The sequence below is a fragment of the Mustelus asterias genome, chromosome 2 (genome assembly GCF_964213995.1).
Source record: "Mustelus asterias chromosome 2, sMusAst1.hap1.1, whole genome shotgun sequence".
NCBI lineage: Eukaryota > Metazoa > Chordata > Chondrichthyes > Carcharhiniformes > Triakidae > Mustelus > Mustelus asterias.
Window position 1 is genome coordinate 106683147 of NC_135802.1, and position 15630 is coordinate 106698776.

General features: G+C 40.2%; 1 protein-coding gene across 1 annotated transcript in view; it reads left to right on the forward strand.

Annotated features, from left to right (window-relative positions):
* Nucleotides 1-2862, forward strand: part of hibadhb (3-hydroxyisobutyrate dehydrogenase b) — a 144619-nt gene extending 141757 nt beyond the window's left edge. Inside the window, exons 7-8 of the mRNA XM_078239879.1 lie at nt 761-917; nt 2202-2862. Of these exons, the coding sequence (XP_078096005.1) occupies nt 761-917; nt 2202-2360 (316 nt within the window). The 3' untranslated portion in view covers nt 2361-2862. The remainder of the gene's footprint in view (nt 1-760; nt 918-2201) is intronic.
* Nucleotides 2863-15630: the final 12768 nt, after the last annotated feature.

Consider the following 15630-nt stretch of genomic DNA (forward strand, 5'->3'; position numbering starts at 1 on the left):
GAAGGTCCAAAAGAAGCATTCCCTCGGATGCTTACCGCCAATGCCTGCAAAACATTGTCACTGAATTTGCAACTTTGTGTTTGATGCCTAACCACTGAGTTTAAGATTTGTTGGTAAACTGCAGCATTGATGAATTTTCTATTTTGAGCAACTTTTAACAACACTTATGATTGTAGCTTTTAACTTCATTGATGTTTCAATGTTCGCCTGGTGTAAAACACGCAACAGTGACCATCCCCATAGTGAGCTGGTGGTTTGAAACATAAAATGTTTCCTGTTTTTAAAACCTGTTTTTAAAAATCAGAGGAAACGCGGGTCGTGTGTTTAATTTTGGGTAACCATGTAGATTGAGTCAGAAAATAAAGATACATATTGGAATTTGTTTGTATGCGTTACCTCTTGCAACCCTGAGAGAAATATTTATTGACTGATTAGTTGCTAAGATTCAACAATTTCTGAAACAACGGACTGTTGTGCGGATGTTATTTTGACACTATTTATATCCAGCCTGTGCAATCCAGAGAGTACTGTCTCTTTAAAGTTTATTGACCATGCATTTAATAGCTTGGTTCAATTTGTATATGCTGGGCTGAGTTAGAATCACTTTAATGTCATGTCATAAATCCAATATAAATGCAGTATTATTTTCGAAGATGCTTGCTAGAACGAGACAAATGGTTATGTGGGGTCAAACAGCAGATAACTGGTCAGCCGTACCTGCACTTTGACCTTAAAACTACTCATCTGTAACTTTTGACAGGCTGGGGCTTGACCCGAAGCTACTGGCGAAAATTTTGAATATGAGCTCAGGCCGATGCTGGTCAAGCGACACCTACAACCCAGTACCAGGAGTGATGGACGGTGTCCCTTCTGCTAATGATTATCAAGGTGGCTTTGCAACAATGCTGATGGCAAAGGTATATTTTTTTAATAAAGAAATGATTAGAACTCTTTTTTTTCTACGTCCCCTTTAGGCCACAAGCTGTTTTGCCCAAGAGAAGGCAGAAAGCTTGCTCACAGGATTTTAATGCCATTCTACACCAGCTGATTGGAGGTGCTTAATATTGGCATTAAGGCCAATTATTGAACATCAAATCCTATCCCCACGGGGATCAAGTAACTAGCATAAACAATGAAACCTTGGATTTTCTGGTCTGTACCCGTTTTTCCTGTATGGAAAAATTGCATACGTCAGACCATTTGTTTTCCCTTTTGAAAGTCCAGCCAAGATGACAACCTCATTATTTGACGACTTGCAATTTCTTTTGTTATCATTACCTGGAATAGTAAAGATATGACTTTGTGAAACCAACTGTGATTTGGATGAATGCACTTCCCATTTTGCTACTTTGTAAATTGCTCCATATTCACCAACATTCCCTGTTGAGAGGTGCAGTTTTACTGACTTCCCTTTCAGTCTATGATGAATGTTGCAATTCTGGGGAAATGTCTGAACCTCACTCTGTCCCTTTCTACATTACATGGAAATGGTAGATCCAGTCCCTCGCTATTGAGCTGTGTGAACAATGCATTGGAATGTCATTGTGCTGAGTTACTACATTACTCGTAAGAGAACACACGCACCCATCTATATTATATATATATAATAGATCAGTCTGATAAAAATGCATATCCTACATTTACTTCCTTTGAAGAGCTAGAGATCTAAAATGAAAGCTGAAATCTTGGCAACCAAGATTTGCGGCTTCTATGGAGAAAAAACATGTGAATGCTTTCATTGTGGATCTTTGGAAAATAACTCGTCCCCTAAATTAGACTGAACCAAACAGCATGGAGGAGAAAAAAAGGAAAGGATCAGAATATGGCATCCTATCACAAAGCAAAATTCAACAATTAAATGCCAGCAAACATACCTTTAAAAGATGGCAAGAGGTAAAAACTGGTGGTCTGTTTGGAAAGTGATTGCATGTGCAATACTCACCATCTAGGCCCAACAGTGTGCACTTCATATCAGGCAAGCAGAAATGTATCTGAATTGTCGGTAGTTTGGTTAGTTTTTAAAATATGGTTGTGTTTCATATGCTTCAGACACTTCGTTGCCCCCAAAAATCATGGAATGTACTTGCAATTTATTGTAATAATTATACAGTAATTTGTGGTCTGAATGAGGACGCAGTGTTGAGTTTTAAAGTGAGGTTTGATAAATCATCTCTAACCATTCCTCCATTTCTTCCATTTAGGACCTGGGGTTAGCACAGAACACTGCCACAAATACGAAAACCCCTGCTCTACTAGGAACCCTGTCTCATCAGATTTACAGGATGATGTGTGCACGAGGCTATGCTCAGAAAGACTTCTCTTCTGTGTTTCAGTTCCTGCGTGAAGAGGAGAATGTTTAAACTTGACCAACACCAAAATGTATCTTGAGAAATAGTTACGAAGGTGTCAGTGAGTGTTCAAGTAACTTCAGTTGTCCAACAAAGAAAAAGGACAGGATAATTCTATAACCATAAATCATGGTCCCAGAGAGGCTGTCTAGTTTGTTTAGCAACAAGTTGTGTAATTGTGCACCCAGAAGTCCCTGATTCAACTGTGTGGAATTAGAAGCATTTTGAAACTGAATTGCAAGCAAGATGACAAAAGAAGTTTTGAGAAATTAGACTGTTACACATTATGTAGATTTACTCTTTATTACAGGGGAAATAGGTAAGGAGGAAAGGAAGTTAACTCTGTTCAATGTTTTTTTTGAGTTTCATAACCAATTTCTTCACTAAGCATTGATAAATTATGAATTTTCCTGGATAATACACATCTGTTACACAAGAATTGCCATATTAAATTTTCTTTAAATATTTAATTAATATGAGATTGTAAATTGAAATAAAATTCTATTACTTATGTGCTGGACTTGACCATCTGATTTTTTTTGATGTAATTCTGAACTTAGGCCAATTTACTTTGACGTCTCATGGGAGTCTTTCGTTGTGATCCAGGTTATTATCAATAGATGAGGAAGGGTGCAAGGATTTCCCCTTGTTTCCGCTTTGATTTGATTGATTATTGTCACGTGTATTACTATACTGTGAAAAAAATTCTGTTGCGAGCTATAGAGACAAAGCATACTGTACATAGGGAAAGAAAGGAAAGAGTGTAGAATGTAGTGTTACAGTCATAGCTAGAGTGTAGCGAAAGATGAACTTGATGCGAGATAGATCCATTCAAAAGGCTGATGGCAGCAGGAAAAAAGCTGTTTTTGAGTTGGTACGCAATCTCAGACTTTTGTATCTTTTTCCCGACGGAAGAAGGTGGAAGAGAGTATGTCCAGGATGCATGGGGTCCTTGATTATGCTGGCTGCTTTTCCGATGCAGCGGGAAGTGTAGACAGTGCCGACGGATGGGAGGCTGGTTTGAGTGATGGATTGGGCTTCATTCACAACCCTTTATAGTTTATTGCGGTCTTGGGCAGAGCAGGAGCCATACCAATCTGTGATACAACCAGAAATAATGTTTTCTATGGTGCATCTGTAGAAGCTGATGAGAATTGTAGCGGACATGCCAAATTCCCTTAGTCTCCTGAGAAAGTAGAGGCGTTGGTGGGCTTTCTTAAGTATAGCGTCCCCATGGAGGGACCAGGACAGGTTGGTGATCTGGATACCTAAAATCTTGAAGCTCTCGACCATTTCTACTTTGTCCCCATTGATGTAGACAGGGGCTTGCCCTCCTCTACGCTTCTTGAAGCTGATGACTATCTCCTTCGTTTTATTGACATTGAGGGAGAGATTATTGTCGTCGCAGCAGTTCACCAGATGCTCTTTCCTGTACTTAACTTGATTGTAACAGGTTTATTTTATTTACAAGGATGAATGTACTTAACCGCTTATGTGCTGATTGTAAAGAACTCAGTCAGACAGGCTTTCTTGAGGTTAAACAAAAAAGAGGTTAATTTTTATTGTGTTAAAAACCCACCCAGGTAAAGATATTAAAATATTGAATTAAGTAAACAACATTGGAACACACACACACACAAAATTGCAAGTTATAAAGTAAGTCCAAAGATGTGCAGGTTAGGTGGATTGACCTTGCTAAATTGCCTCTTAGTGACTAAAGATGTATGGGTTGGGTAGATTATGATGTGGAGATGCCGGCGTTGGACATTTCCACTCCATCTGACGAAGGAGCAGCGCTCCGAAAGCTAATGGTATTTGCTACCAAATAAACCTGTTGGACTTTAACCTGGTGTTGTTAAAACTCTTACTTGGGTAGATTAGCCATGGTAAATGAGTGGAGTTACGGGAATAGGGAGGGAGGTGCTCATTTGGAGAGTGAGTGCAGATTCGATGGGCTGAATGGCTGCCTTCTGCATTGTAGGGATTCTAAAGTAGAGAAGGTTACAACCTTTTGGCCAAATAAAGATTCAACAAGAAAAGGCAAATAAATAAATTGTAAGTCCTTGCTGCTGTTGTTTGTAGCTATGACAATTCTTGAAGATGTAGCCCTTTTTCCTACTGGAACCATTGCTGTGGAATTTGAAACTTTTTAGTCCACAGAAGGTACTTGATGATCTTGTGTCTGGGCAGACCTTGGCCATTGATATGATCTTGGTAATAAGTCCAAACCATCACTTCTGAATGACCCATTCTTCTATGTGCTGAACAAGGAAGAAAAATATCGAAATTCCATTGTCCCTGTAAACTCTCCGTCTCTGTCCTGCCAAAAATGAAATGTCGCTACTTAGTGATGTAAATGGTGGTGGCCACTTTAAGTTTCAGTCTGTCTTTGAAATAATCCTTGACATAAACAGTTGTGAAATTCCACAGGAGGGCTGTTTGGGCATGTCCTATTTGTAATCCGCATTGGAAACTTCCAGAAGCTTGACCTACTTGCAGTTGCTGACAGGTTGGGTCAGACAGTGTCTTTCTTTCAACAGTAGAAACTGCCCTTTTTTTTAAAATCCTATATGTGAGACAAGCAGATGAAATTGCAATTTAATATTTGACATCAACTCATCTCCATATCAAAGTCCACAGGAAAAGTGGAATGAGAGTGCCCAGCCTCACTTCAGGTATAATCTTTACAAACTATCCAAAGGAGAAGACTTTCACCTCATCAGTCTGACTGGATTTGAATTTAATTTTAAAGAAAATGGAAAAATCATTAAGGATAATGGGTATCACTGGATATAAATGAAAATGTCTTTTTTGTTCTTGGATAATTTGTTCTTATTTCATTTGCTAATATGCATTTGTGTCCATGTCGCCATCTACCTACTTACCTGCATGCTGTTTCTATTTATGAAATCAATGTTGAATTAATAAATTGCTTGTTTTGGGTTCTTAGAAACAAGTTCCTAGATTGCAAAGTTCTTGTCTTCCTTTCAGATCTACAATATCTCTTTGTAGACCTGACTGTCTGAAGATTTCTGATTTACCACAGTATAGAATCAAAGGTTATTTCTCTTTCTAACCACCATCCTGAATGTGTTCACATTTTGTTGGGATACAATTCCAAGTGTGTCTATTGCTTTGGTAATTTGACAGGGTGACATTACTGATACATAACACACGATCCTGTTCCCATGCCCACATGTCTGTCCTTGGCTTGCTGCAATGTTCCAGTGAAGCTCAACGCAAACCAGAGGAACAGCATCTCATCTTCCAGCTCGGCACTTTACAGCCTTCCGGTCTCAACATCGAGTTCAACAACTTCAGATGATTAACTCTACCCCATCTCGACCCCTTTCTTTTCATTTTATTTAATTTTTAACTGTTCTCTAGTTTTGATTTCTTTATTGCCTTTATTTTTATTTTTTTTCCCCCTCCACTCTTTCCCCCCCCCATTTCATCCCATCGTTCCTTACCTTTTCTCCCCCTTTGCTTCCCCTTTCCCCTTTTTCTCAATTTTCTCCCCCTCCCAACCTTTTCCCCCCCCATCTCCCCCTCCCTCCACATCTTCATCTGTCACAGCTTACCCTCTGATTTCAGTTTCTCTGCCGTTTGGCCTTTCACACCATCTCTCTCTGGGCTGCCATTAGCATCCTTACCCCTTTAAAGTTTATTTATTAGTCACAAGTAAGGCTGACAATACTGCAATGAAGTTACTGGGAAATTCCCCTAGTTACCACACTCCGGTGCCTGTTCGGGTCAATGCACCTAACCAACACATCTTTCAGACTGTGGGAGGAAACCCACGCAGACACGGAGAACGTGCAAACTCCACACACACTGACCCAAGCCGGGAATCAAACCTGGGTCCCTGGCGCTGTGAGGCAGGAGTGTTAACCACTGTGCCGCCCTTGTTTTTGTGGCTATGACTCATCTTTCACTCACCCTAGAATATAAATATCTCCCACTTTCTATGCCTCTTAGCTTTGACAAAGGGTCATCTGGAATCGAAACGTCAGCTCTTTTCTCTCCTTGCAGATGCTGCCAGATCTGCTGGGATTTTCCAGCATTTTCTCTTTTGATTTCAGATTCCAGCATCCGCAGTAATTTTGTTTTTTTTTTACAAATACATGTGGTCCTTGATAGTTAGTGCCTTCAGGCTTTTTGACAGTGGGCTCATGACTGCTGAGACCAATCTTGTCCTCATCCAACTGTTCCACAGACTTCCAGCAGAAGTTACTGGGGTAGCAATCGGGAACCAAAACAATGCTCTAGTTTTCGTTAATATACTGGCCCCCTCGCCGAGGAGTAGTGAAGCCAATTGATGTGTTCCTATTGCTGCCACAGATCAAATCTGCTAATTTTGTGCAGATTTGTCTTTTAAAGAAATAAACTAGCTTGTGGAGTCAGATACAAAAAAAGCATCTTAATACAAACCTCGAGGGTCAACCCTAGTATAATTAATGCTCTTTTTTGTGACGTATGCAATAAAAGCCAAATGATTGTTTTCGGCATACAAATTCTAATTATTTGTGCACCTACAATGGGTGGGTGAATGGGCTGGATTTAAATCCTTGATCCAGAAGTGAAAGGATAGTGGAGAGTAATTGACTCCATCTCTATATTTTTCTTCTCTAATAGTTCTGGTAATCTCAATCGCTTTGCATATATAATTGGACAAGATTGTATAACAATTTAATGCAAGAGACAAGAACAATATATATTTATATCAAATTCTCTTCCTTAAGTTAATTGATTTCTTGTTTTTAATCTTTTTCATTGTTCTACAAATTGCTTCCTGAAAATATAATTTGCACATGGAGCAAACATTATTTTTTAAACGCTTCTTTCTGTAGAGCATAACATGCACATTAAAATCTTACAACCCTTGGCCTGCTAATTATAGAGTTGCATTATCTATTTGACTGCATTTTCAAATTGTAAGCTAAATGTTATTGGAAAACTGAATCCTGGGTCCTGGCCAAATCTGGTATTGGCTAGCTGTGGTATCTCCATTTAATGACGCTGTTAACTAGCAGATCAACCTCCAAATAGCTCATGAAAACAAACCACTGGAGCTTATTTATAGATTTATAGTTGGGTGTTGATGCATAATGCCAGTCATTCTGTATATTAGTCTTGATATAATTGTGTAAAGCAATTTGGAGTGTGGTGCCCCTTAAAGACTAAGCAAAATATTTGATTATTGTTTTATCTTGAGGCAGGTTGAAGGTCAATGCATAAAGCTGTTATCAATGGTGAAGTGGAATCTTACAATGGCCAATGGAAAGACCCTCCTTCCTTGCACCCCAACCCTAACAAAAGTCTCGACTGTTTGAAGTAATAAGATTGATGGGCAGCTAGTGTGCAATACCCTCCTATATGGAGGTAGTATTGAGCTTTGTTGGAGCCTGAAAGTGAACAACAATCAAAGGTTAGTTTGGGAGAAACATGTGGTTCGGTTGTGTTTTTTAAAAATTAAGCACAAGCTGAATAACGATGTAGTTACACTACTGAATAATTATTTCTTTGAAGGAATAATTGATTATTCATGCAAGAAACTTTTTTCTGAACAGTTGGTGCCTAATGATTAACTAACCATCTGTTTCTCTTTACTTCAGTACAGTGCTCAGAAGAAACATTAGTACCAGTCATTTTATATTGTTAACAGACCATAAGCTTCTGTTAATTATAAAATGATGAATCTGTAAAATAGATCGATAAATTTTCGATTGTCTGTATTAGTAACTATAATTTCCAGTAAGTAGTTTCTACCAGAAATATCAAATAACTCTAACTATGGAAAATGAGCCCAGATTTGCAAAGAGTAGTTTGATCTGAAAGAATGTCTGATAGCTGAATGCAGGCTCATTATATTGCAAGTCACATTACATTAACAGTTTGAATACACAATGCCAAAAATGCTTGGAAAAATTGGGGGTTTTTCGGATACATTCAGAAATTGAATTGTAGCTGTTCCTCCAGAAATTATTTTACAAACTCATTGGGTGGGATTTTTCTCCCTCTCCACGGCAGGCTTTGCAGTGGTGGGAGAGAGCTCACCACTTGCCGGCAGCAGGATCTTACAGTCTTGCCGTTGTCAACGGGGTTTCTCTCGCCGCTGGGAAACCCGTAGCAGGGTTGCACCTTCAGTGGACCGTAAGATCACGCCAGCGTGAACAGCAGCAAGATTTTGGCAATTGACTCTCAAATGGTGGCACAAATGTCGTATTGAGAATAATGATATGGTGCTAACATTCCATTATTATGGAGTAAATCAGACTGCAACTTAAGAGTACATGTACACAGTTAAATGCAGAAATCCAAAAGTTGCTGTCCAAGTTACTCTGCTACTCCACAAGCTATGTCGTAAGAGTACTTTATTCATGCATTCAGCATTGTAACCTGTGTAAAGGGATGAAGCTGCTAGTTACCCACTAAACATAGGCACAAAAAGTTCAGACTGGTGCATTCAAGTCCAAGTGGATTTTTAATGGCATGGCTAGTCATAATTACTAACGAACCTCGCTGGCACTGAATATTAAATTTTATAAATTGAGAGTCCCATTCCTTCAGAACATAAGTTGCAGATCTTGTAAAAAAATATATTTTGACTTGCACTTTCTATCTTTTATCTCCTAACCTAATCTATCTTTCTTAATTGATTTTCTGTACATGTTTTTAAATTGAAATTAAATTTTATACTTCCTGGATTTAACACTACGTAAATCAGTGAGGATACTTAATATAGTTGCTGGAAAATCCTCCCTGTTTCTTAGCCTGCTCACACATGATACAGATCCCCTGTAAAAGGTGCCACACTGGATGTGACACCTAATGCGGGATTTTCCGACCGCGCTCGCCCCAAGGTCAACAGACCTTTGCATGGTCCATGTCCCGCCCGCTACGACTCCCGTGACGGGTGGGATGGGAAAATTCAGCAACTAGTGACCATAGGTTGGTTCTCAAAAATCTGTAAAATGTCTGTGTGTAGCTGTTGGCATGCTGAACAACAAACATCTTCCAACACTGCTGGCTACAACATCCAGGCCATAATGTTTTCAACAGATTTGGCATACAATGCACATTTTCAACCCGATTGGGTACGTGATACATGTTCTTATTTTCAGTTTGATGTACATCTACATCTCGCATTAAACATCTATACATTGTCTTATTACTGATCCTCTTGCATACTAGTACTTAATCCCAACATCCTATATTTGGAAGAAGCAATTAAATTCCTATTTCACTTTGTTTCCCTTTTCTCTGAAAGGCAATGATGGATCTGGAGCTAAAGTTTCATAATTATAAGCAACCTCTTGGTACCTTACATAAGTGATCATTATTCATGTGCGAGCCTGGATGGTGGGTATTGTGAGGCTATTTGACATCACAGCTCAATCCAGCCCCCTCCTCATCTGATGTATATACACTTGCACGCACACACATCCCTGCACACAAAATTAATCACTTGGACTGCAAAAATTCTGAATGAGTTCCCAAACTCTTGGATCATCCTGGATCATTGAAACATTCCATTTGAGATCAATAATTTCAGCGCAGGTAAGCAGTTGATTTGGGATCTTTCTGATCAATGTGCCTGGCTCACAGTGCCATCAATATCTCCAGTTTGAATTTTGAGGAAACCATTCTCCTAACCTAGCTCGTTGTTTGGTTTTGCTTTTGGGAACATGCCAAAACTATTAACAGGTAAAATGTAGTGCATTACAGACACTTGATAATATTCTGTTTAAAACACCTTTGAAATATTTTCACATCCCATTACACTGTCTTGCTCAACTGTTATTCCAGCTTATTACTTCTACAATTTTTTTTCTGCATCAGATATAGAACAGATTCTACTAGAGGAAATGGAACAGAAGTCTGTCAGAGTCACATGCAATACTCAATATTTTCTGGGCTACTTGCAGTGAGATATGGGCCTGTTACGACAGTGGGTGCTGTGTTGGGGGAAGGGCACCATTTCCAAGGGAAAAAGGGAAACATTTGTAAGTGCCCAGAGACAGTAGACATTTTGGATGGTTCCTGCAGGACAATATTTTCATTGTGTTGCCGGCAGTTCCATAAATCATCTCCATTTCTGAAATATATCCCTGCATGTAATATGGGCGAAACAGCTATTCCTTAATATTGCTTTTTATTGTGAAGATAAAGTAATAAACAAAATGTATTGTTTTAAGTATCTGCATCTTTGCTTTTTATACCAGATATCTCTGCAATAGTTTTTGGTGTTCTTTCTGTAGGGTTAAACATTTTAGATTCAGAACTTTTTTTCAAAGCCTCTCTCTAAACCAAAATATCGATAACATATTTCCACAATCTGCTATTTTATGAGCTGTGGTTACTATTTTGTGTCATTCTTCTTGGCGGTAACGTTTAACATTTGTTTATTTTATGCTAAAAACAAGCTAATTGCCATTACGTCCAAAACCCTGAAAATGGTTTCCACAGTAGGTGAGAGGGGAGGCACATTCCATGAATCAACAATGCTGTCATTCTTACATTATGAGAGGTAGTACACGCAGGTGCATATGGGGGGAGGCACCCACTAGTTTAGAGTTATATCTCCTAACGGTAATGTGTCTGCGAATTGCTTCAAACAAATGCCTCTTGGAAATACTAAATTAAGTTGCATTTACGATGTAAGCAAGCCAATGACCATAATTAAGTTTATAATTTTTAAAAGAAAATTCTTATTTCTGATGACCAAGTTAAATACTGGAAGATTCTCTGCAAAGGTACAGATTTTCAGCTGAACCTTAAAATTAATCGGGCACCCACCATTCACCTTTTATGTTGTCTACACCTTTCCCATTTATCCTTCTGGTTTTTCTGATCTCGCATTTCTCCATCTGCCAGTACCGTTACTCTGGCAGAAGGGTAGCTGTTGGCAGGTGGGGATCCAGCCACCTTCCCGCCTCCACCCTGATTAAAACCATGATGGAAAGGCTTGTGCACAGTAAAACGTCTCGCAATACAGTTTACGGTCCAACAGGTTTATTTGGAATCACAAACTTTTGGACTGCTGCTCCTTCATCAGGTGAGCGCTCCGAAAGCTCGTGATTCCAAATAAACTTGTTGGACTTTAATCTGGTGTTGTGAGACCTCTTACTGTGCCCACCCCAGTCCAATGCCGGCATCTCCACACGAAAGGCTTGTGGACAGCCGTGCTGTGCTGCCACTATTGAGATCTTTCACCCAAGGACCTCATTCTGCCACTGCTGCTATTAACCAGGTGGTGGGCTCGCCATGCAGGGACTGCGAAAAGCAAACCTGTGTAGGGTTGCATGCAGGCTCCTGTGGGGAAATCCCCTCATTCGAAGGTGCTCAGAGCCTGATTGATGGACTTGACATCAGGAAGGAGAACGCCACCTCAAAACCATCCGCTATCCTTGCTGACAACCCCTTCCTATCATCACTCACCTGTGTTTTGGGATCTAGCGACAATACTAGGCCTCGGGTGGGTGTCATACCAGCAGCAGCCACCACTCTCCCAGTGGTGTCACCATTCAATAGAGCTGTGGGTTTCTGATTGGCTGGCAGCTCTCAGCATCTGAGAATTCCACCCAGTGATGGCAGGGAATGCCGTCCAGTTAAGATCCTGATTGTTCCCTCTGATGCTCAGAGTCCCAGGGATTTACTGCATTCAGCTTCCCAAACAATGGGTGGGAATAGCCTCCATTTCTGTACTAATACTGACTTCTTTCAGTTCCTCCCTCTCACTACACCCTGTGTCCCCAACATTTCTGATATGTGAGGTGAATAAAGTGAGAGTCAAAATGCAGGGCTCAGAGTTTTGAATTAACTGATGTTTACTGAGCGTGTCAGATGGTTGATTGGCCAGGGGAACATTGAAATAGTTGAGTTTGAAGCTAACAAAATTATGGATTAGAATTTCAGCAGGCAAATGGGCAGAAGCAGGCTTGATATTACCGAGGTGATGGAGTGGCATAGATTGAACGCTCAGATGTGCGTAAACTCGAAGTCGAGATTGTAAATAGTCACTTTCAGCCTCAGACAGTGGCCAAGGAGGGCAATGGAATCAGTGTCTAGGGAACAGAATTCGTAGCAGACAGCTAACAACGATGACTATCTTTCCAATGCAAACAGAAAATGCTGTTGCATAATCAAATTTAATCATTTTCTGATAAGCCATTTTTAGGCTTCTTTTGAGCAGTCAATTTTACCTCCCGTTGTAAATGCTCAAGATGGCGAAGAAACAAAGTAGTAACTGAAAGGGTTTTCAAAAGATATTTGCAGTGGTGTATTTGGTTCATCTTTTATTCATTGATTGATTGTGCTGATTGCTAATGTTTGATTTGTTTTCATACATCCTCCAGAGCTCCTCATTGGTAGTTTTCTATCCAATTTCTTTGCTTCGGATTTCTCTGTTCCTTAACTCAGGTCATGCATGACATGTTGCTGTCCTTTGAATACAAACCTTGACGCAATGCCACAAAGAAAATTATAGAGGAGAAAGTAGCAGCTAAACTACGTGTTCTGTTCCTCAGTTGATGTCACCTGGTGTGTTTCAGTTTTAAGGTGGTTTTCCCCAGCTTTGTCTCCTCTTAAAGGCACAAACTGTTGCTTGGGTATGGTTCCACAAGCACCAACAGGAGTTTGTGGAGTGGTGAATTAATCCACTTTGGAGATTCTTTGGCTCCTTACATAGAATAGAATTATACAGTGCAGGAGGAGGCCATTTGGCCCATTGAGTCTGCACTGATCAAATCCCACCCAGGCCTTACCCCATTAATCCCATGCATTTACCTTAGCTAGTCCCCCTGATACTAAGGGGCAATTTAGCATGGCCAATCCATTGAGCCTGCACATCTTTGGACTGTGGGATAAAACCAGAGCACCCGGAGGAAACCCACGCAGACAGAGGGAGAACGTGCAAGCTCCACACAGACAGTGATCCAAGCCAGGAATCGAACCCGGGTCTCTGGCGCTGTGAGGCAGCACTGCTAACCACAGTGCTACACCACATTCTCATCACCATTTGAAAGGACGTGCAGCAAAAGTCCAAATTTCAGGTATGCACTTCTGTGAATTGAGGAACTTGATGTCAGAAAATAACCCCTTGTGACAACGTAGCCACTGAGGTGAATTTTATCTGTGAACTGAACGCGTACATGCAGCTTCAAGGAAAACAGAGTAAAATAAGCCATGAAGTATCATTAATTTGCTTCAATATAAATTTAATACAAGTTATGGATTGCCTTCAACAGATGAACAGGCATTTAATGTTTTTCATAAAGCTGTAATTGAATAAACCATCAAAAACATGAGGTTTGTTTATAGACTCATTTTTTAAAAAACGGAATTGCAACACGGAATATCTGGTTTGTAACAAAGAAATATCCCAAGTAAGTGCAAAAATAATTCTCATAATTGAAAGGCTGAGCAAGCTGGGCTGCTGTAATGTTCATGAGAAGATTTTAAACTGTATATAATGAACGGCATGCTTTGTTCATAGTTAAATTGAATGCACAGGCAGGATGCTGGTAGGCATCAGTGAAAATAATTGGTCTGCAACTTCAGAAACATGCAGTGCTCTATTAAAGGGCATTCTATCTTTTTTTAACTCTCAAATATTTTAATTGCTAGTAATTCACAGACATTTTGAAGTTTCAATTCTATAGGTTCAGGAGATGAGGAAATTGCATTCAAAGTAATGGCAAAGTCAGTGGAGTGGCCATGCTGCCCAACTGGAGCTGGTGCTCAGAAAACCAAACTGTCTTTGAGTTTGGGCCTCTTTGAATGCTGCCGCTGAGCTGCAGGTTCCAACTGAGCTGCACAGTCAGCCCATTTATACCTCGAAACTGCAATTCAAATCCTTTGCCTAGCATAGAACCCAGTCTCATCCAGACTCTGAAACTAAAACTAAAAATGCTGGAAAATCTCAACAGGTCTGACAGCATCTGTGGAGAGACAACAGAGCTAATGCCACATTCTGACAAAGGGTCATTCAGGCTTAAAGTTCTTTCTGTTCTCTCACAAGTCCAGTAGCTATTATTATCATGATTGTAAAGGCTTATGCTAGATCACCTCCAATAATATTCCCTTTCCTTCGTGAACTTCTAATACATTAAAGTGGTCTTAAGCTGAAGACCTGTTGACATGTTTACAGGCCTGTTTGAAAATTGTATCAATTGTGTTTGAGCAGTGCTAATGCAGCCCTGGCATCCACTTGTCTTTCTGATCTTCAACTGTCACAATGCCCTTCTTACAGACAAGATTTGGGCAGTTGGAAGTCACCCTGATTGATTATGTTCACTCAGGCACTAATATATCCTTCAAGGAGATGGCTGCCATTTATTGTGGTTGTTAGTACATTTCTAAATATTTGTGAACAAGGTGCTTATCGTTTAATGGCATAATCCTAGATTTGCAAGCACCATTAATCTCAGCTATGAAGTTTATTCTTCTTCAGTGAAATTCTGAACATCTCCAAATTTCCATGTTATATTGGTGCCGGACCAAAATCTGAAACAAAAACCACAAATGCTGGAAAATCTCAGCGGTTCGGACAGCATCTGTGGAGAGAGAACAGAACTAATGCCACATTCTGACAAAGGGTCATCCAGACTCAAAATGTTCTCTCACAAAGTCCAGTACCGATTATTATCATGATCATGAAGGCTTATTCTAGATCACCTCCGATGATACTTTATTTCCTCCGTGAACTCGTAATACAGTGTCATGCAGCACAGCATCCACATATCAAACTTGCACTGATGTTTATGCAATCATAGAATTCTACATAGAATCTACCATTTGGCCCATCGAGCCTGCACTGACAACAATCCCATCCAGGTCCTATCCCCGCAACCCCACATATTTACCCTCCTAATCCCCCTGACACTAAGGGTCAATTTAGCATAGCTAATCAACCTAACCTGCACATCTTTGGACTGTGGGAGGAAACCAGAGCACCCGGAGAAAACCCATGCAGACACGGGGAGAATGTGCAAACTCCACACAGACAGTGACCCAAGGCTGGAATTGAACCGGGTTTCTGGAGCTATGAGGCAGCAATGCTTGCCACCATGCCGCCCTATTTAGCATTCTGTCAGCCCATTTAGTAAGAGGAACTGAAATAGCAGAGAATAGCAGTGTGTCCAGTGGAAACTGCAGTCACACAAGTGTACAGCGGCACTATACCATGGTATAGTGCTGTTTCTGATTCTGGCAGCTGCTCCTACACTAAACCTGTAAGAGTACAAAAAGGCAGGAATGCTACCAGTTGAGCCAAGATGAC